At 50.3% G+C, this 20,966-nt stretch overlaps 3 protein-coding genes across 5 annotated transcripts; 2 read left to right on the forward strand and 1 right to left on the reverse strand.

Annotated features, from left to right (window-relative positions):
* Positions 1-1,629: 1,629 nt before the first annotated feature.
* Positions 1,630-8,175, reverse strand: HIGD1A (HIG1 hypoxia inducible domain family member 1A). Of its 3 annotated transcripts, none has more exons than XM_080339597.1 (4): positions 7,999-8,175; positions 5,941-6,048; positions 3,334-3,468; positions 1,630-2,576 (listed from the first exon to the last, which is right to left on the reverse strand). In XM_080339597.1, the coding sequence occupies exons 2-4, from the start codon at positions 6,041-6,043 to the stop codon at positions 2,512-2,514; spliced, it is 303 nt and encodes a 100-aa protein (XP_080195723.1). In that variant the 5' UTR covers positions 6,044-6,048; positions 7,999-8,175; the 3' UTR covers positions 1,630-2,511. The 3 variants fall into 3 exon arrangements, with proteins under 3 accessions (XP_080195723.1, XP_080195724.1, XP_080195722.1); XM_080339598.1 differs by lacking the exon at positions 7,999-8,175 and adding an exon at positions 7,898-7,962; XM_080339596.1 differs by lacking the exon at positions 7,999-8,175 and adding an exon at positions 7,208-7,232.
* A 3,291-nt stretch (positions 8,176-11,466) lies between these two features.
* ACKR2 (atypical chemokine receptor 2) lies at positions 11,467-15,290 on the forward strand (the record flags this gene model as incomplete). Its single annotated transcript, XM_080364237.1, has 2 exons — positions 11,467-11,499; positions 14,157-15,290. The coding sequence occupies 2 exons, from the start codon at positions 11,467-11,469 to the stop codon at positions 15,288-15,290; spliced, it is 1,167 nt and encodes a 388-aa protein (XP_080220363.1).
* A 3,683-nt stretch (positions 15,291-18,973) lies between these two features.
* On the forward strand, positions 18,974-20,506 carry CYP8B1 (cytochrome P450 family 8 subfamily B member 1; the record flags this gene model as incomplete). The annotated part of the gene is made up of 1 exon (XM_080339718.1): positions 18,974-20,506. One exon carries the CDS (start codon positions 18,974-18,976, stop codon positions 20,504-20,506), a length of 1,533 nt encoding a protein of 510 aa, XP_080195844.1.
* Between the last annotated feature and the right edge of the window lie 460 nt (positions 20,507-20,966).

The raw sequence follows: 20,966 nt of genomic DNA on the forward strand, positions 1-20,966 counted from the left end.
CCCCAGCTCCCTCAGCTTTTCCTCACACGGGAGATGCTCCACTTCCTGCAGCATCTTGGTGGCTGCGCTGGACTCTCTGCAGCAGTTCCCTGTCCTGCTGGAACTGAGGGGCCACAGCTGGACACAAGATTCCAGGTGTGGTCTCCCCAGGGCAGAGCAGAGGGGCAGGAGAACCTCTCTCAACCAAGACATCCCAGGCCAGGCTGGACAGGGCTCTGAGCAACCTAAGCTGGTGAAGATGTCCCTGTCATGGCAGGGGTGGCACTGGGTGAGCTTTGAAGGTCCCTTCAATCTAAACCATCCTGTGATTCTACAACAAGGTGCACTCAGCACTGACAAGCGCAAATGGCACCGGTGCCTCTGCTCAGTCCACAGGCCTGCTGGGTATGAGTGGTAGCCTGGGGGCCACCATTAGCCCTCCAGCCCACCTGGGCACCGACTAGCACAGAGGAATCTGCCCCACAGCGACTGTGTGAGGACAGGTGGGTCCCTCCATTCCCCAATCAACACCCACCTTGCCCTGCAGCCTGACGGGACCTAACAGCCCCGCGCTTCCTCCTCCAGCCTACCAGAACCGCCTCCACCGGCCCGGGGGGCAGCGGGAGGCTCCCCCGGCCGCTCTGTCCCGCCGGGCCCGCTTGTTCCGGCCACCGCCCCCGGCCAGGCCGCGGCCCCACGCGGTTCCCATAGCAACGGGGCGCGGCAGGCGGGGCCGCGCATGCGCTGAGCGGCGCGGCGGGAGGGGCGGGGCTGGCGCGTGTCCCCTCAGTGCGGCCGCCATGACGGTTCCTGGCAGCTGCGCCATGGATGGGACGTCTGCTCAGCTCCACCCATCAGGGGGAGCTCTGGTGTCAACTCTCAAGGTCAACAGGGCTGGACCGGCCGGCAGTGACCTTTCAGTAGCCCTGCAGCCTCTCAGGTGGTTACTGGAGTTACTGGAGGGAGTCCACTGCGGGCTATGAGGATGCCGAGGCGTCTGGAGCATCTTTTTTGTGAGGAGAGACTGAGGGAGCTGGGGCTGCTCAGCCTGGAGAAGAGAAGCTGAAAGGGATCTTTTTTTAATGCTGATAAATATCTGAAGAGGTGGGTGTCAGGAGGATGGACCAGACTCTGTTCAGTGGTGCCCAACAACAGGATGAGGGGCAACGGGCATAGACTGAAACACAGGAGGTTCCATCTGAATATGAGGAGAAACTTCTTTGCTTTGAGGTGCCAGAGCCTGGCCCAGGCTGCCCAGAGAGGCTGTGGAGTCTCCTTCTCTGGAGACATTCAAACCCACCTGGACACCTTCCTGTGTGATCTGCTCTGGTGACCCTGCGTTAGCAGGTGGGTTGGACTGGATGATCTCCAGAGGTCCCTTCCAACCCCAACCATCCTGTGATTCTGTGATTTTTATTCACCCCACCTCTCCACAAGTGGCTGCATGCACAGGGGGGCCCACCCTGCAACAAATCCATAACCAAACACTCGTTATCTCCAGGGCTCACACATTTATTCCTATTTCATCACCCACTGCACTGTACAATGTCACAGAGATGCAGTATGTACCTTGCAGTGTTTATTACAACGACACATCATACTGTCACAGTGGAATGTCAGCTAATAGGAGAAAAGGAGGCTTTTGCAAACTGGCTTTACCGAGACATTTATTTTTGTGGCTGCTGTTGGAGATACAAGGGGTTTGAGTGTAAAATAACAGTGGCAATTCACAGAGAAGGGTTTTAACACCTCGTTGAATGTGATGGGTGCTTTTCAGATTTAAAATCCTACAGGGAATGATAACTGCAAAATCAGAACTAGATCATGTGCTTTGAAAGTATTAGAACACCAAATCAAGGTTTAGTTTCCACATGGTCTACTTTAAATGTTACATTTAAACATTATTCAGAAGAACACCCTAAATAAAGTTACAAAATAGAGTAATCCAAGAGTCTGAAAATCTATAGTAAAAATAGGGAGCCTGTGTCTTCATTAACAGTGAATAAATATAACATCTAAATATCTGCAACATACTAAATACTTCTGCCTTAAATAACAAAAAAAATAGATGTTTATCGCTCTCAATATTTTAGAAGTCATTTAGTGCTACTAGAAGCTTCTAAATTACAAAGCTGGAGGCTGACAAATATACAAGATAGAAAACGACAGCAAAGCACTCAACACTGTCTGGCAGCCCGAGGCCTCACAGAAGCTGGTTCAGACTTTGTGGTTTTGGGCAAGAGCCCAAAAGGAGTCACCAATTTTAGGACTGAGTTGAGGGGAAGATAAACCGATTGTGCTCTACTGTGCCCCCTAAAATTTAGGATATGGTGGCATCAATCAGAACCAGACCCTTATACCCGCTCCCCCAGCACACAATCATTTAAGCTGCCAGCTTCAAGATAGTGTATCAAAACGAAACCAATATAGGGCAATTCTCTAATACCATGTATTATTCCTTTTTCTCCTCAGTCCCCCCTCGGCATGAGCTTTTTAGCTGCAGTACACAGGCCACCACCAGGACAGAGGTTTTCAGTCGGTTTTCCTTTCCTCCTTGGGCTTCATCATGTGCTCCCGAAACATTGAATACAGCACACCTGCAAGACAGAAATACAAGGACAATTAGAAAGCTGGGTTAAATAGGAAATAAGTTTTAAAATCCAAATAATGTTTCCCTTCCTCTTCTGCCATCTCTTTTTTTTTTAAATAACAGTGATGAACGCTACAAAATTCTTCATATACAAAGTGGATATGAAAATATTCTGTATATGAAATGCAGACGCCTCAGCCAATTTGACTTGACTTTGCAGCCAAAGTGAAGCTTTTCTGTTGTACCTTCTGGGAATACAGCACAGACAAACAGCGTTTCATGGGATATACATTTATGTACATGGCTGCAATACCTGAGACCTGAGATGTACAAATCACTCAGAATATGCAGGGACACAATTCCAGTCCTGAATATATATGTGTGTATATATATAAAATATATAATACCACAGTCTACATAAGCTCATTTTTCAATGCATTAAATTCAGGAACAGCAAAAGATTTACATGGGAAAATATTAATGTCAGATAGTTGTTTTTTAATTTGCCCCTAATTTCGATATCTGTGAATCTTTCCACGTCTAAAAGTAGCCAAAACTTCTCAAAGTTAATGCAGTTTAATATTAAATACATGTCCTTAAATATCTCATTGCTCTAGAAGGGCTGAGCGAACATCAGTAATGACCATAAACATCCTGAAATACAATGGCCTGGACGCTTCCACTCTGAGGATATTCCACACTTGCTGTATTATCCACTCAGAGAAGGCACGCGAGACATTCTCCGCAGTTTGCCGGATACGTACCGCATGTTATCGCTCCCACGACGAAGCCCTGGGCTGCCACGCGCATGTGAATCAGGTGAAGTGACATTTTCATCTCACCTCTGTGCTTCAGCCTGTACAGCCCGTAGCCGACCACCATGGCAAAGCCGGCCATCCCTGCAAGGCAAGGAAAACGTCCTTCTGAGCCCTGAGCCAAGACATCAAGATGTGCAGTGACCCACCTAACCAAGGTCTCCTGGGAATAATCACCTTTTGGTCTAATCACTCTTTTTTTTGTAAATGGCAAGTCCTGGCCTATCTGCTGGTTTTGCTCAAGTGTTGCCACCTCATTCGGCGCAGAGAAGAGTGAGGGGCTGCTGGAGTGAGTCCAGTGGAGGCTACAAAGACACTGAGGGGTCCGGAGCATCTTTCTTACGAGGGAAGGCTGAGAGAGCTGGGGCTGTTCAGCCTAGAGAAGGGGATCTTATCAATGTGACAAATATCTCAAGGGTGGGTATCAAAAGAACAGGACTAGACGCTTATGAGGAGCAGGTGAGGGACCTGGGGGGGTTCAGCCTGGAGAACAGGAGGCTGATACAGACCCCCTCTGGCTCCATCCTCCTTCTGATCTCTGAACTGCCTGAAAGGAGGTTGGAGCCAGAGGGGTCTGTATCTTCTCCCAGGTAGCAAGGGATAGGATAAGAGAAAATGGCCTCAGTTGCACCAGGGGAGGTTTAGATTGGATATTGGGAATAATTTCTTTCCAGAAAGGGCTGTCAGGCATTGGAACAGGCTGCCCAAGGCAGTGCTGGAGTCACCATCCCTGGAGGGGTTTAAAAGACATGGAGATGAGGTTCTTAGGGATATGGGTTAATGACAGTGTTGGGTTAATGGTTGGACTCCATGATCTTGAGCGTCTTTTCAGACCAAAATGATTCTTGATTCCATTATTTTCAGTGGTGCACAACAACAAGTTGAGGGGAAACAGGGACAGATTGAAACACAGCAAGTTCCACCTGAATATGAGGAGAAACTTCTTTCCTTTGAGGTGCCAGAGCCTGGACCAGGCTGCCCAGAGAGGTTGTGGAGTCTCCTTCTCTGGAGACATTCAAACCCGCCTGGACACCTTCCTGTGTGATCTGCTCTGGTGACCCTGATTTAGGAGGCGGGTTGGACTGGATGATCTCCAGAGGTCCCTTCCAATCCAAACCATTCCATGATTTCCACTAATGTTAAAATGCCACACCAGCAGCTCAAGGTGTCAGTTTCTCAGGTATTTTTCAGAAAGCACCTGTGCTGCTTGCACCCTCTTTCCTGCACAGAAGCTCCCACTCAAGAAGACCACTCAGCTGTGGCTGGGACCCTCAGTGCCTGGAGACACCCTGACCTACCCACCAGCCTGCTGAGGTTGCTATTCTGGGTGTCATCACATGTGGCCACCTTCACTGGGACAGGACAAGTCATATGATACTTGTCCCATGCTGTGGAGACCACGGTTCAGCTGAAATTTGCTTGTTGTCCTTCAGACCAAACACAGCCCCAGCTCTGCCACCTCCAACCTGCCTACACTGATGTTCTCACAGAATACACAGCAAAAGTGCACAAAATTTCCCAATTCCATCCACTTCATTCCATATTTAAGATTATTATTCTTTCCATAGTTCAGAGGAGGCTGCCAAGTTCTAAGTCGTGTGTATGTTTTACCACCAAGAGCTCAGATGGCTTGTTTCCTTGAACAGGAATATTACCAGCCCCACTCATGAAGCTGTAAATCCTTCCTTCATTGCTGCATGACCATGTGGCAGCTTCATTAAATACCAATTAAGAATTTTAGGGCCTTCAAGCTAGCTCTGACACAGGTTGAAGGTAAATCCTGCCAATTTGCTTGGGAGAACTCAAACTCCTGGAGTTCATAGTACGCCCTAGTGAACTGGGAAGCAAAGTCCTGTGACCGCAGAAGCCAGTGACGGATTATGTGCTGGCAAACACGTGGAACAGTTCACCCCGAGTGACCCGACTGCTTTTCATGTAAGGTGGCTTGAAATCAAAACATCTCTCGTGTCAGAGGCAGTTCCTGAAGGGAGGAAAGCTCTCAGGATGAACACGACTGATCCTCTGTCTGCTCGGAGGCTTTTTAGGGGTCTCAGCAGAGAAACTGAGGATTTTAACAACCTCCTCAAGCTGGGGTAGCACAAACCTACTAAGAAAACACATTTTAAACTATGGAATGGCAGCTGAGGGGGGTGAAATGTTTAACAGCTGAGCTCATTCTAGATATTTCTGTTTTGTCGATTTGAAAGTCACTTTGTAGTGATCGCACAGTTCCCAGTAACCACACTCCAGAACACCTACAAAAAACACACCTTCCCCCAACACGATCACCTGAATGTGTGTTTTAAATTCACCTAAACAGTCTTTCAGGGTTTGTTGGGTTTTTTTTGGTAGTTGTAGGTTCTGAGTTTTCTATTTAAGATAACAAGCCTCATGAATTTCTCTGTTTCCTGCAGAACAAATACCATCCTGGGCACTCTTATCACCACACAGCAAACCTACAGCAGGAAGTAATTTCCTGTTCACAGGCGATCAGTGAGCAGTGAATGTGTTGACTATATTGATCACCCACGCACATTTCTTCACCTTTAAACTTACCAATAGGTACAAACGGCGTCTCTTTAAATTTCCGTAAGAGCTTTGACGTCTGGCTGGTGTCAGTCTCATACTCGGGGAAAACAGGTTCCTGACCGGGTGACATGGTGGCTGCAAAGACACAGAATCTTTCTTCAGGGTTTTGAAACACCAAGTTAAGAAGATTTTTAGAAAAAAGAAAATGCCTTGCATATTCTACCACAGAGTGAGGTACGAGCACAACAAGCTGATGAGCTACACACATGATTTAGTTCAAGTGAAGTCTTCAGAAGCAAGATCTTTGCAAACTAGAACAAGTAATGACAGGAGGAAAAAAAGGCGAAGCAACAAATTCCTGCCGTCCTTCTTCATACTACGAGAAGTCCCAGCAGCCCCATACACACAGGCAACGCGAAGCCACTGAAAGCTTTGGCCACTGTGTTTCCTTTTAGGACGTGCATCCTGCTTTGCTTTCTCAGGCTGTTCCTTAACAGCTGCTCTGACCTCGGAAAAGTTCATTCCTTCCCTTTCACTCCCTGCCAACAGCAGCAAGAGAAGCCCTCTGGGGGAAAAGAAAGCACGAGCCGCTGTGGAAGGTCAGCGCTACGGTTGCTACAACAGCCTCATGCCACCTCCTTCCCCCCTTCAACAGATTTTGGACTCTTGTTGGAGAACACAAAGTGTAAAATGGCAGGTGCTAAGGAACCAGAGTGAGTCTTGAAGCCCCTGATCGACACAGATTCACCCGGGGATGCACCAGGAAGACGAGCGGTTCCTATTGCAGCGTAGGTGATTTCTCCCCTGTCTCCAGGTAAAAAACAAGCAGCAGGGACCACAAAAAGGTCTCTACTCACTGACCCATCATCACCCAACCAGTGAGACCGTCCACCAAAACGTGGCACCTTGTCCTGCTGTCCTTGTCACACACGGACCTCCTCGGCATAACCATCATTCTTCAATTAGTGCCATTTTTCTGCCTGCTCAGTGACCTCAACAACACCAGAAATTGCTACTTGTATTGTTCCAGTTTTGCCACCAACAGATCAGCAGCAAAACACAGCTCGGCCTCCCATTACTCCAGACTCACAGGAATTTAACTTCAGCACAGGCTGCTAATCACTTGCAAAAGATAAATTCCCAACGTGGCTGTATTCCCTGGTTAAGCAGCATTTTGCGCACGTCCATTTCTTCGGGCTGTTTTCTTAAACTAAACATGCAAACCATTTCCTCTGCAGGCTGCGAGTCTCTCTGTGCCTACTACAACTACTCCTATTTGCTATATATATTTTACCCTGGCTCATTCGGAGAACGAAACACGAGAGCGCCCTGTCACTCGGGAGAGGTGGAGACAGACAAGGAAATGATTTCAAGAAGTGAATCAATTTGTAAGAGGTTCCCGCGACCTTCAGCTCATGCAGAGGCCGGGGCGGGTGTTACACAGAGGAACCTGCAGGGGAAACACCAAAACTGCCCTGACCCTGCAGCGGGGACACACGGGGCACCCACCGGGGACAGCTCTGACATGGGGACGAGGGACACGGGTGGGGAGGTGGCAGATTTCACCGCCGTTCCCGGCACCACGGAGCCCACAGCGGGGCCCTGTTCTACTCCAGCCCCAGGTCCCCGCACCCCACTTGGGGCCTCCAACCTATGCCAGGCCCAGGACCCCGCACCCCACACGGGGCCCCTGTCCTACTCCAGCCCCAGGTCCCTGCACCCTACACGGGGCCTCTGCCCTACTCCAGCACCAGGTCCCCGCACCCCACTTGGGGCCTCCAACCTATGCCAGGCCCAGGACCCCGCACCCCACACGGGGCCCCTGTCCTACTCCAGCCCCAGGACCCCGCACCCCACACGGGGCCCCTGCCCTACTCCAGCCCCAGGTCCCCGCACCCCACATGGGTTCTCTGCTCTACATCAGGCCCAGTCGCCTCCACCCCACACAGGGTCTCTGCTCTACGTCAGCCCCAAGTCCCCGCACCCCACACTGGGCCTCTGTCCTATTCCAGCGCCGTGCCCCCGCTCCGCACCCCGGGCCGGGCCGGGCCGGGCCGCACCCTCGGGTTCTCTCCCCGCACTCACCTCTCCCCGCTCCACTCTCGAAACCGGCCGGTGTCTGCCGCACTTGGCCCCGCCCCCCGCTCCTTATTGGCCGGATTCGTCACGCCCCCCGCTCCTTATTGGCTTGATTCGCCTCGTCCCCTTCGCCTTAGGCGCCCACCAGCCCGGCCGAAAACCACAACTCCCAGCGTCCCGCCCGCAGCCAGCCAATCCGGAAGCGCGCCTGCTGGCCCCCCCCGCGTCCTCATAAGGGCGGGGTAGGCGGGGCAAAGCTGTGATGTCATGGCGGGGGGTTCTCCGCATTGCGGCGGGTGCGGGGTCACGGGGAGCACTTGGCGCGCCGCTGGGGGGCGCTGCGGGCGGGCCCTTTCCCGCCTCCGGAACCCGCCAAAACGGAGCGGGGGAGTGGGAACTGCCCTAATCTGAGCGTGCTTCTCCTCTTCCGAGTACATCTGGGCACTGACAGCTCGGCTTTGCAAAACAGAGAGACTTTGGGTTGAACTTGGCGACCCATTTCACCCCCAAAAGTGTGGGTTTTAGGTGGTCGTTTGCAGGATGCCGCTTTTTCTGCAAATTGGCAGCTTTTCGCTTCAAAACCAACTCATGTCAGTGTAAACCTGCGCTTTGACATCAAGTGAGAGCGCTTTAGCAGAGGAGAAGGGCAGAACCCAGCTTTCCCTAGGTCTGATTTTCGTCTTCCTAACAGTGGATTGTCTCATTGACTATTTTTTCCCTGAATTTCAGCTTTCAAGCAGAGCTCAATTTGCCCCTTGCAGTGGATTTTGAAGCCCAAAATCCTCCTGACTTCAACTGAAACTCTGGAGCCCAAAACCAAACTGGAAATGGCTCCTGACTTCAACTGAACTGAGTCCTGGAGCAGGAGGAAAAATCCCTTGGGATCCCAAAGGTAACAAAATCCCTCCCCTAAACCTGGGGGTGAAACATCAACGTGAAAAAACAACAAAAAAGCTCATTATTTTCCAAACCCCTGCCCTGTTTTGCAGTGGGAACTGGTCTCTCCATCCCCAAGAACGGGGGAGACGCAGCGTTGCTGCTCCCTGGCCGAGATGCAGCATAAAAGAAAGTGGCTCAGATGTCTGTTTGTTAGCACCGCTGTACCTCTCTAAATGTGGTTCCCATTATGAGTAATCCGGTTACTTTAATTGCCAAAGCCATTAGGGCTCTGCAGAGCCTGAAAGGGAGAAATAAATAAATAAAAATCTATGCAATTACCAGCTCCCAAATGGAGTTAAAATCTCATAATAAATTACAGGGCAGGCTGCTTTCTCCAGTGACTCTCAGAGACACGTTGCGTTCCCTGAAGCTCCGCACAATATGTGCTTCGGGGGGGAGAAACTCAATTAAGACCAAAACTTACTGCATTTTAATTGCTGGGCTAATGAAGCTGCTGTCACCTGTAGCGTCCCCGTGTGCGTCTGGTTTTGTGACCGGCTTCTTGCTCCATGCTAATGGGTACGTTGCCCATGTAATATCTTTATTATAAGGTGTCTTTCAATGTGCGTACACTAGCTGAAATGGTTAAAAAGACCATTTTTCGCTTAGCAAATCCATGTACCATGGGCAGGTTGGAGGTGGAGCTGTGGCCATCACTGCTGCCCTGTTCTGTGTTCACCAATGGGGTTTAGGGGTTATAAATTGCACCAGTGTTGGCACAAGGATGGGTTTGGCGTGGTCAGGGTGTTCCCCATGGACCCGTTTGGTGTTGAGATGAGGGAAATGAACTGGAAGGTGTCCGCTCACCGATGGTGCTGTTCTAAAACCTCTCCAATAAACCAATTTCTCAGAGACACCTTTGACAGGTGAGCAAAGGTTTGTGCCATGACGCTGTCCCCAAGACATCCCCTCCATGGTTGATCACTGTTTACACGTCCAACCACAGCAATAAGCTCCTTATTCTGGTGTCGCTTGCAAGACAAAGATGTGTGATTGTCCCCAAAGAGCCACCAGCCCTGGGAGTGTCCCTCTCCACAACCATTACAGGGACTGAGGATCTTGCAGCATCCCAGCAGCACGTGGCTTATCCAGATTTGTGGGAAAAATGCAGATTTCTACATAAAGGTCTGTCCAAATTTTGTTAAAAACAAGACAAGTTTCTCTTTGAGTGGATTTTCATTTCAGCTGAGTTTTTCTAAGTAACTGCACTTTTCTGAATTGGGCTGCATGTTTTTGCAGCCAGGAGCTGATAACAGAAGCAATGGGATGCAGAAGAGCCCCAGGTTTAGATTTATTGGTGCGGCAGCCAAGGATACTGATAAAAATACACGTCCCTGGGAGCCTCTCAGTGCAGAGATCAAGCAGGTCCCATCCTGCCTGGGAGAGCTGGGAGGTGGGCAGGGTGGACGTCACCTTAATATCCATCTGTCAGGCAGTGGCAGATGTTTCCACTGATTAAAGCTTTTAGGAAACAAACAAGAGGGAGGTTGTAGCCACATCTGGAGTTGGGAAGCAACAAGCCCAGGACCAAGAGAGAAAGAGGGAATAAGTGGTCGCGGTGGCTCCGGCTGTCCCTCGCATGGTGCCTGACTTGAGTTAGACACACCAGAGGCTGTGCTGCCATCAGAGACCTGGACAGGCGGGAGAGCTGGGCAGGGAAAAGTTTAATGAAATAGAACAAGAGCAAATGTAGAGTCTTGAATCTGGGCAGGAACAACCCCAGGTTCCAGTGTAAGTTGGGGAATGACCTATTAGAGAGCAGTGTAGGGGAAAGGGACCTGGGGGTCCTGGGGACAGCAGGGTGACCATGAGCCAGCACTGGGCCCTTGTGGCCAGGAAGGCCAATGGTACCTGGGGTGGATTAGAAGGGGGTGGTCAGTAGGTCAGAGAGGTTCTCCTGCCCCTCTGCTCTGCCCTGGGGAGACCACACCTGGAATCTTGTGTCCAGCTGTGGCCCCTCAGTTCCAGCAGGACAGGGAACTGCTGGAGAGAGTCCAGCGCAGCCACCAAGATGCTGCAGGGAGTGGAGCATCTCCCGTGTGAGGAAAGGCTGAGGGAGCTGGGGCTCTGGAGCTGGACAAGAGGACACTGAGGGGGGACTCATTCCTGGGGATCAATATGGAAAGGGGCAGTGTCAGGAGGATGGAGCCAGGCTCTGCTGGTGACAACCAATGGTAGGACAAGGGGCAATGGGTACAAACTGGAACACAGGAGGTTCCACTTAAATATGAGAAGAAACTTGTTCCTGGTGAGGGTGGCAGAGCCTGGCCCAGGCTGCCCAGGGGGGTTGTGGAGTCTCCTTCTCTGCAGACATTCCAACCCGCCTGGACACCTTCCTGTGTAACCTCATCTGGGTGTTCCTGCTCCATGGGGGGATTGCACTGGATGAGCTTTCCAGGGCCCTTCAACCCCTGACACTCTGGGATTCTGTGAAGAGCAGGTTGCCAGGGAGGTCACGCTGAGCTCACATTTCCTGCCCATGCCCTTACACAAGCAAAACTGTTTCCTAAAAGCCTGATTGAAACCTCTGGCAGGATGAGAACTGCCCGCGGTGGAGAAGCGGCTCCCGTAAGTGCATTTTCTGCTTCTTCCTTGTAGAGAAATCTGCAGAAGAAACACAGAGAGGTTCTGTTTTCTTGAAAGTTATCCAGCTCGTACGCAGCGGCACTGTGGCCGATTTGGGATTAATTTCTGAGCTCAGCCCATGTTGTGCTCATCAGTTCTCCGCTATGAACTACAGGTTGGGAATGCGAGTGTCAGTGCCAGCATGATACAGAAGGGGAAAAATGCAGCAGAGGGAGAAAAGGCATCTCGGTGGGCTGGAAGACACCCAGAAATGGGAGGTTTTGGGGACAGCTTGTCCTGATGTGGATGCAGAGGGTGTGTGTGAGGGGGGAAGATGTTTGTGAGTCTCTCTGGGTGTTGCTGTGATGAGAAGGGTGGGCAGCTTTGGTTTCCTCTCAGAGGATTATGGTCAGAACTGCGTATGGCTAAAGATTAATTTTTTCCAAAGTATGAAACAAAAAATAAAAATGCTCATTCCTAGAAAAAGTCTCTTTTTCTGTCCCTCTTCCATGGCAGATCCCTGCTCCCCGTGGCTGAAACGCCCCGCAGAACTCTTTAAAGGGCTGCGACACAGAGAGAAAACACTTCAGTCCAGCCCAACCCAAACTGAATTTCCTTTTCAACCACCTGGATTTGCCTGCAATGGGTATTCAAGCGATTTTAGACACGGGACTGCAAACAGGTACGTCTGCAGCTTCCCCCCTTAGGGCTGCACACCCACGGGCACCCTCAGCATCCTACTGCTTGGGTGGTTTGTTAAGCCACTTTGTGGGGAGGGTCTCCCCTTTCCTGGGGTGTTCGTGGGGTGGGAGCCATCCCTAGAAGTTCAAACCCACCATGGGATGTGTCCTCCTTGGGATGTGTAGCACGACTGGGGACCAACGGCTTCATTGCAGGTCTCTTGGGGAGAAATAGGTCCTTGAGGAGAGCAAGCAGGAGTGGCTGAAATAGGGAACGACACCACCATGCCTGTTCTGGGATTGCTGGAAATAAAGAGTTCTGTAGGGAATGGCAGGCAACTTTGGCTGAAAACTGGTGTGTTTTAGGAGCGGAGGAGTATTTGAGCTGTTTTCCCTCTAACAGCCCTAGTTTGCTGTCGGAGCCTGGAGATTAGTCTTGATTTTTAAAACCCACATTAACTTTTGTGATACCAGCATGGCTTAGGCAGATCCCATCTCCCTGTGCAGGAGGTGGGCTCTTCAGCGACAGCCGTTGCCCAGTTTGGGTGGCTTTTGGAAGATGAAACCTTTGTAGTGTTCTCGTGTGTGTTTTTACCTCTAAAAATCAGGCACCAAAAGTAGGAAGCTCTCCAAATCAGTCACCGTTTCCTGAAATCTGGACTGCAGCTGTCTAAACAGTCACACCACCCCGCAGGCCTGAGGAGCAGCCAACTCACGGCCCTCGCCCTCCTCGGTCAGCAGCCTTTCAGCCTCATGCAGAATTGACTCCAGCAACATCCCTCCAGCTAAATCTTTAACCTTGATTCAGGACTTCATTCTGGTGTCTACATGTCCTTACCTTGGATGTGGCTTTTAGTAGGTCAGAGAGGTTCTTCTGCCCCTCTGCTCTGCCCTGGGGAGACCACACCTGGAATCTTGTGTCCAGTTGTGGCCCCTCAGTTCCAGCAGGACAGGGAACTGCTGGAGAGAGTCCAGCGCAGCCACCAAGATGCTGCAGGGAGTGGAGCATCTCCCGTGTGAGGAAAGGCTGAGGGAGCTGGGGCTCTGGAGCTGGACAAGAGGACACTGAGGGGGGACTCATTCATGTTTACAGATATATAAAGGGTGAGTGTCAGGAGGATGGAGCCAGGCTCTTCTCGGTGACAACCAATGGTAAGACAAGAGGTAGTGGGTACAAACTGGAACACAAGAGGTTCCACTTAAACTTGAGGAGAAACTTCTTCTCAGTAAGGGTGTCAGAGCCTGGCCCAGGCTGCCCAGGGGGGTTGTGGATTCTCCTTCTGTGCAGACATTCCAACCCGCCTGGACACCTTCCTGTGTAACCTCATCTGGGTGTTCCTGCTCCATGGGGGGATTGCACTGGATGAGCTTTAGGGTCCCTTCCAACCCCTGACATTCTGGGATTCTAGTGGAAAGCATCCCTGCCCATGGCAGGAGGTTGGAACTGGATGATCTTTAGGGTCCCTTCCAACCCAAACCATTCTATGATTCTATATTTTCCACTTAATACCTTTTAGAAAAATCCATGTCTTGGTGTCCTAGAGTGGGCGCAGAGCGGGGTCAATGTCCCACCAGGAGCACTGAGATGTTCAGCATTTCACCTCTGGGAGCAGCCCCACCAACAGAAAGGTGCTGGTGGCCAGTTCCCCTTCACTGGGACGACCCAAGTGAATCTAAAGCTGCTGACAGCAGAGTGGATTTCCTATAATTTAGAGCAGAAACTTCCTCAAAAGCTTGCAGTGGTGTCTGGAGTTATGGCAGAGGAGACCGTGCTCTTTTACTTTCAATTTTTAATGTGTCAGAGTAAGGGAAAGCAGAATTATTTTTTTATATGTATGTGCCAACTGTTGTCCCCGTCCCATAGGCAAAGACCAGGGAGTGCAGGACACAAAATACTTATCAGAAAGTGGCAAAATTTAAACCTATGGCCTAGAGGAGAACCCTCTGTGATGTGATGTTTGTCTTTCTTGGGTGGATCAGAACATTTTGATCGCCTTCACTTGTCTTTGGTCAAATGCAGCTTCAAAGGTGGCAACAACAACCGCTTCACCCTTGCTGGATGCTGCCAATTCGAGCGACTACCTGTACGAGTACCTGGACGAGGAGGATTACATGCGGTATGGCCTCTGCACAAAAGAAGAGGTGCTCTCCTTCACCAGAGTGTTCTTGCCATCTTTTTACACCGTGGTATTCCTGGTCGGGATGGCTGGGAATGTCCTCCTGTTTATAGTCCTCATCATGCACATCAAGAAGAAAAAGAAGATGACCGAAGTGTATCTGCTGAACCTGGTGGTTTCAGACTTCTTCTTGCTCCTAACCCTCCCTTTTTGGGCTCTGCACATTGCTCAGTGGGTGACCTGGGATATATTGTGCCCAGTCTTAAGTGCCATGTACACTGTGAATTTCTACAGTGGCATCTTCTTTGTGAGCTGCATGAGTCTGGACATGTATCTGCAGATAGTTCACGTTTGCTCTCCTCGTGGCTTCATGACATGGAGGAAGTCTGTCCTCATCTTGTTGGTGTTATGGGTCCTTTCCATACTCCTCTCCATTCCTGATGGCCTCTTCACCAGAACAAGGCAAATCCGCAACAAAACCATCGTGTGCACCCATGATTACGGCCAGAAGCACTTATTTTGGAAAATTGTCTTTCGGGTCATTCAGAACATCCTGGGTTTCCTTTTCCCCTTCCTCTTCATGATGTTCTGCTACTCCCGCATAGCGTGTGTCCTCGCCATGTCTCACATGCCTGGCTCAAGGAGAGCACTCTGCTTGGTCTTCACTCTGGTGGGTGTCTTCTTCATCCTGTGGTCTCCATACAACATTGTCCTCATCCTTCACTCCCTGCAAGACGTTGGTGTGATCAGGAGCTGTGAAAGCAGCAGGCAGCTGGACTACGCCATGCAGATCACGGAGAGTTTGTCCTTTGTCCACTGCTGTCTCAACCCCTTGCTCTATGCTTTTGTGAAGAAACGGTTCAGATTGTACTTACGGAAGATCCCTCAGGCCATTTTCAGGAGAAGCTCTTTCTTTGACATCCAACCCTCAGAGACAAGCCAATCGTGCAGCAGATATGCAGCTCAGATAGAAATGTTGAGTATCACGAATGCATGATAAATATTTACGTTGTTTACATTCTGCATATGTCCTCTACGCTGTATTTTACTGGTCCTGGCCATGGGATGGGTTTGCTATGAGCCCACAGCACTGCGTAACCAGATATTTCATCCTAGCACCAGCATCGAGATGAAGATTTTCCATGTTGGGGTCAGAAAAGTACATGTGGGAGTCGTTTGTGTTGTAACTGGAATTATTAAGGAAGGATTGCCCTGGGTGGAAGAATCCCAGCTCCTGTCTAGAATAAGTGGATGAAGGAGCAGCTCATCCAGATGTTGTGCCCATAAAAATGCAAACTGAAACTTGTGCAGAACTTCTCTTCCATAGATCCCATAGGGGCTGTTGGAGGAGAGCGATCCCATCATCCCTGGCTCATGGTGTGGGCTGGGGAATGGATTTGCCATGCTCATCCAGCAGGCCAGATGTGGGTGACCAGAAGCCCTGCCTGGGTTTAGCTTTGCTTTTGCCACCTGCTGGCCAGATGTTTTCAACTGGGCTTGTCCCTTGATCTACCAGGAGAGACAACAGGAGGAATTAGGTGATCTTAAACTGGGTTGTTGACTAATTATATGTTTCTCTGTTACGATGAGCTGTGCTACACTCGGGTAACAGGAAACTGCATCTTAGTGAGGGACAGGTCCTTGATTGATAGAATAGCATCATAGAATCATTTAAGTTGGAAATGAACCTTAAGAACATCACTGCACTGCCAAGTCCACCATTTGAGTTCAGTTCGATTGTCATAGCAATGGCGTTCAAACCAGTAACAACCAGTGAGAAAAGGGAAGAAATATGGGCTCAGCAGAATGGTGGTGGAGATATTGACCTTCCTGAAAATCCATTTTGACAGAATAAAAAGGACCTGTGGATATTTACCTTTAACATAAATACTGACTTGTGCTCTCACCATGGAGTGAGAGCGTAGCCTTGTAGAGCAGAGCACGAAAGGTTGTTAAGCAATCCGTATTACCCAGTGTAGCGTTAACGTTCAAGGTTATTAGTTTGCTGACCTTTATTTAAAGGTATCATTCACCCCAAATACTCTTGAGTCTTACCTGGACCCTTTCTGACCTGGAAACCCATCAAGCATGTGAGTTGCCTAGAGTTATACAAATAAAATTAATAATTTAAGAGAAAACAGTAATCACCTTAGTTTTATTGCGAGTCAAGGTTACTGGTAGGGCTGAGAAGGGTTTTGAGTTGTTTTAGGAAGGTGAATTTGTTCTCACTGACATTATTTTCCTTGCCAGCATAGCTACAGCGTGTTCCTGAAATTGTAAGGCTGGGAACTTCTCTTAAAAAACCCACATAATGGTCAAAATAAATATTTATCTGATGCTGTGATGTGTCCTTCACTGCACGGGTCAGGTCACCGGGGGGAACGTGGAAGGGGACAGCAGCTGGGAAGCGAAAACTCAGATTAAGATGGTGATCTCATACAGGGGAGGGATTGTATTGTGTCCAGTTGTGGCCCCTCAGTTCCAGTAGGACAGGAAACTGCTGGAGAGAGTCCAGCGCAGCCACCAAGATGCTGAAGGGAGTGGAGCATCTCCCGTGTGAGGAAAGGCTGAGGGAGCTGGGGCTCTGGAGCTGGACAAGAGGACACTGAGGGGTCACCTCGTTCACGTTTACAGATATATAAAGGGTGAGTGTCAGGAGGATGGAGCCAGGCTCTTCTTGGTGACAACCAGTGAGAGGACAAGGGGTAATGGGTACAAACTGGAACACAAGAGGTTCCACTTAAATATGAGAAGAAACTTGTTCCTGGTGAGGGTGGCAGAGCCTGGCCCAGGTTGCCCAGGGAGGTTGTGGAGTCTCCTTCTCTGCAGACATTCCAACCCGCCTGGACACCTTCCTGTGTAACCTCATCTGGGTGTTCCTGCTCCATGGGGGGATTGCACTGGATGAGCTTTCCAGGTCCCTTCCAACCCCTGACACTCTGGGATTCTGTGAGAATTTATGCTGGGATGCTCAGGGGAAGGACAAAGGTGGAGGATACAGGGTGAGTATCAGGGTGGGCTGGGGAGGAATAAGGGGGGAAAAAATAGGGAGGGGGTTATAAAAGGGCTGGCTGTGTGTAAGCAGCATGTCCTGTGCCTGCTCATGTCAGCCTGACCTATCTTCTTATTAAATCCTTTTTTTAATCCATCTTATGTCACTTTCTATCCTACGTGAGGATGCTGCGAGGTCCAGACACCAGCAGATGGGGCACATGGTGCAGTGAGTGGCTGCATAGATGAGGGTGGTGAGAGCCTGGCCCAGGCTGGCCAGAGAGGTGGTGGATGAACCATTCCTGGAGACATCCCAGGCCAGGCTGGACGGGGCTCTGAGCAACCTGAGCTGGTGAAGATGTCCCTGCTCATGGCAGGGGGGGCACTGGATGAGCTTTGAAGGACCTTTCCAGCCCAAACTATGATTCTATGATCAGGGTGGCAGCACCCAGGGGCACAGGGTCCTTGGCTTTGTCCCCAACTCCTGTCCAGAGAGTGGGGAGATGGAGAGATTGAGAAGAAGGGAAAAATGGGGAAAAATGCCAACCCCAGGGGTGAGAGCGGGACAGCAGAGAATGAGAGAATCATAGAATCATAGCATAGTTTGGGTTGGAAGGGACCTTCAAAGCTGATCCAGTGCCACGTCTGCCATGAGCATCTTCACCAGCTCAGGTTGCTCAGAGCCCCGTCCAGCCTGGCCTGGGATGTCTCCAGGGATGGGGTTTCTCCACTGGCTGGAGGGGACATGACTGATTTGCAGCCTCGGACCATCGGGTGTTCATGTGCACAGAAGAAAATGCTGTTGTCCCTCTGGGCACCGCTGCTCTCCAGCCAGGAGGTGACTTGGCCGTTTGCAGACTCTGGACTCATCTGGTGCAAAGCAAATGCAACTGATTCAATCCCACATCACCCATGAGAATCATAGAACCATTTCAGCTGGAAGAGACCCTCAGGATCATCGAGTCCAACCATAACCCAACTCTAGCACTTAAACCACGTCCCTAAGAACCTCATTTAAATGCTTTTTAAACCCCTCCTGGGATGCCTTGGGAAAAATAAATAAATAAAATTGAACCTGCTTAGCTTTGCCCTTGTACAGATTAGCAGTGCTTGCACCGCTCATTGGCAAAGCACTTTTGGGGCACTCTGTGTTGGAGAACATAAAAATGTTGGAGAACATCAGAATGTTGGAGACCTTTCCCTTTCTTCTCTTCTGAGACCAAATGAGCTCATCTGTAACCCCCTTCCCTCGGTCCTGAGCTCGTTTGCGGTAGTATTTCCAATATCCACTCTTCCTTTCATTTGTTCAGTGTGCGTCCATAGCCTGGTCTTAAATGCAGAAATCAGTGAGTGAAATTCTCTAAACCCTCTTTTGCAAAATCTGGACTCTGTGCAGTGCAGAAAAAGGAATTTTCTGAAATTGCTGGAGAGCACATGTCAAAACCCGTCTGCATGACACACCAAAACGGTAACTCCAGCTTGATCATACGGGACCTTCCACCTTAAAAATCTATCTGTTCATCAAGGGAGATGAACCTGTGACGCTCCACAGGGGAAAAGCAAACGCTGCCAAAGAGGGCAGAGGTTCTCGGCTGCACGTCTGCTTATCAGCTGCTGGATGGGAATAAAAAGCCCTGTCCTGCCCCTGCCCAGCTCCAGTCCAAGCTCCTGGACGGGCACAGAGCTCCCATGGCGCTCGGGGTGGTTCTTCTCTTCACCGTGATAGCATCTCTGCTCGGTGGGCTTTACCTCCTGGGCGCATTTCGGAGGCGCGGGCCCAATGAGCCACCTCTGGACAAAGGTACCGTTCCCTGGCTGGGTTATGCGCTGGATTTCAGAAAGAACAGTTCAGAGTTTCTAAAAAAGATGCAGAGGAAACACGGGGATATTTTCACGGTGCTGATGGGGGGTTATTACTTCACCTTTGTGATGGACCCCTTCTGCTTTGGAGACATCGCGAAGGAATCACGAGCTAAACTAGACTTTAAGACTCCTGCGACTAAACTGGTCCTGCGAGTTTTTGGCTACAAGGCCTTTGAAGGCCACAATAGCATGCTTCATGCATCGAGCACGAAGCATCTGATGGGAGATGGACTCAGTGTCATGATCCAAGCCACCATGGAGAACTTTTGGAAGCTGATGTTTTTCAATCCGAGCTCAGGAGAGGAGAAGCGAGTGTGGCAAGAGGACAACCTCTTCCACTACTGCTACAACATCGTCTTCAGAGCCGGGTACCTGGCTCTCTACGGCACTGAGCCGTACCAAGGGGCAGATAACAAGGAGAAAGCCAATGAGCAAGATCGCATCCACTCTAACCAACTGTTCCATGAGTTTCGGAAGTACGACCGCCTCTTCCCTCACCTGGCCTATGGTGTGTTGCCTTGCAAGAACAAAATAGAAGGCGAGCGGCTTAAGAGGTTCTTCTGGAGCATGCTGTCTGTGAAGAAGACCTGGCAGAAGGACAACATCAGTGGGTGGATAAGTGATCAAGACCAGTTTCTGGCAGAAAACGGTGTCCCCGAGTACATGCGGGATCGTTTCATGTTTATGATGCTCTGGGCATCCCAAGGCAATACAGGCCCAACTGCCTTCTGGCTCCTTTTGTATCTAATGAAACATCCAGAAGCCATGAAGGCTGTGAAGGATGAGGTGGATAAAGTCTCAAGGGAGAGCGGCCAAGAACTGAAACCGGGGAGCCCCCCAATTAACATCACTAGGGACATGTTAAACCAGACCCCTCTTCTGGATGGCGCTCTGGAGGAGACCCTGAGGCTGGTTGCAGCCCCGCTGCTGGTCAGAGCTGTCCTCCAGGACACCAACCTTAAGACCAGCAGCGGGACGGAGTATGTTCTCCGCAAAGGAGACAGGGTGGCTCTGTTCCCGCACATCTCTGTGCAGATGAACCCAGAAATCCACTCTGAGCCTCACCAGTTTAAGTACGACCGCTTCGTAAACCCAGACGGCACCAAGAAGGAGTTCTACAAAAACGGCAAAAGGCTGAAATACTTCAACATGCCCTGGGGAGCGGGAGTATCCGTCTGTCCTGGGCGTTTTTTTGCTCTTGCTGAAATGAAGCTGTTCGTGTTCTTGATGCTGAGTCAGTATGACCTGGAGCTGGTCGATGGAGATGAGGAGATCCCAGCCATAGACATCAGCCGCTGGGGAATCGGGACGATGCAGCCTGTTCACGATGTTCGGTTCAGATACCGGCTTCGCTTTTAATTTTAATTTCCTTGTTGTGTCGTTTTCTGATGTTACCTGTGAAATAAATGTCATGATCCTGTGGTTATCAGATCCATGCGGTGCCAATGGTAATATGATCTTGTTTGCTTAACAGTTATCGTGGCTTTTCTCTTTACCACCTTAACGTGTGTCGCTGCTCTGCGTGTCCAGTTACTGTGGTGTTGGGTTATGTGATAAAAACTCATCTGCACACCCACAAAGCAGCACAGAGACAAACAGTACCCTGCTAGGCTGCTCCCAGTCCCATCCAGGAGGCCGTCAGTCCATCAAAAACCCACCTGCACAAGCCCAGAGGAGCACAGGGACATACTGACAGGTGGGAACCCAACTTAAGGACTTCCAAGGAACAAGTATTTTGTCCAGGTCCCTCCCGGGGTTCTCCCAGCAGAGCCATCAGCCCCACGGTTCTGGCATAAGATCCATTGAGATGTGTCATCGG

This window comes from Nesoenas mayeri (genome assembly GCF_963082525.1).
Source record: "Nesoenas mayeri genome assembly, chromosome: 2".
Lineage (NCBI taxonomy): Eukaryota > Metazoa > Chordata > Aves > Columbiformes > Columbidae > Nesoenas > Nesoenas mayeri.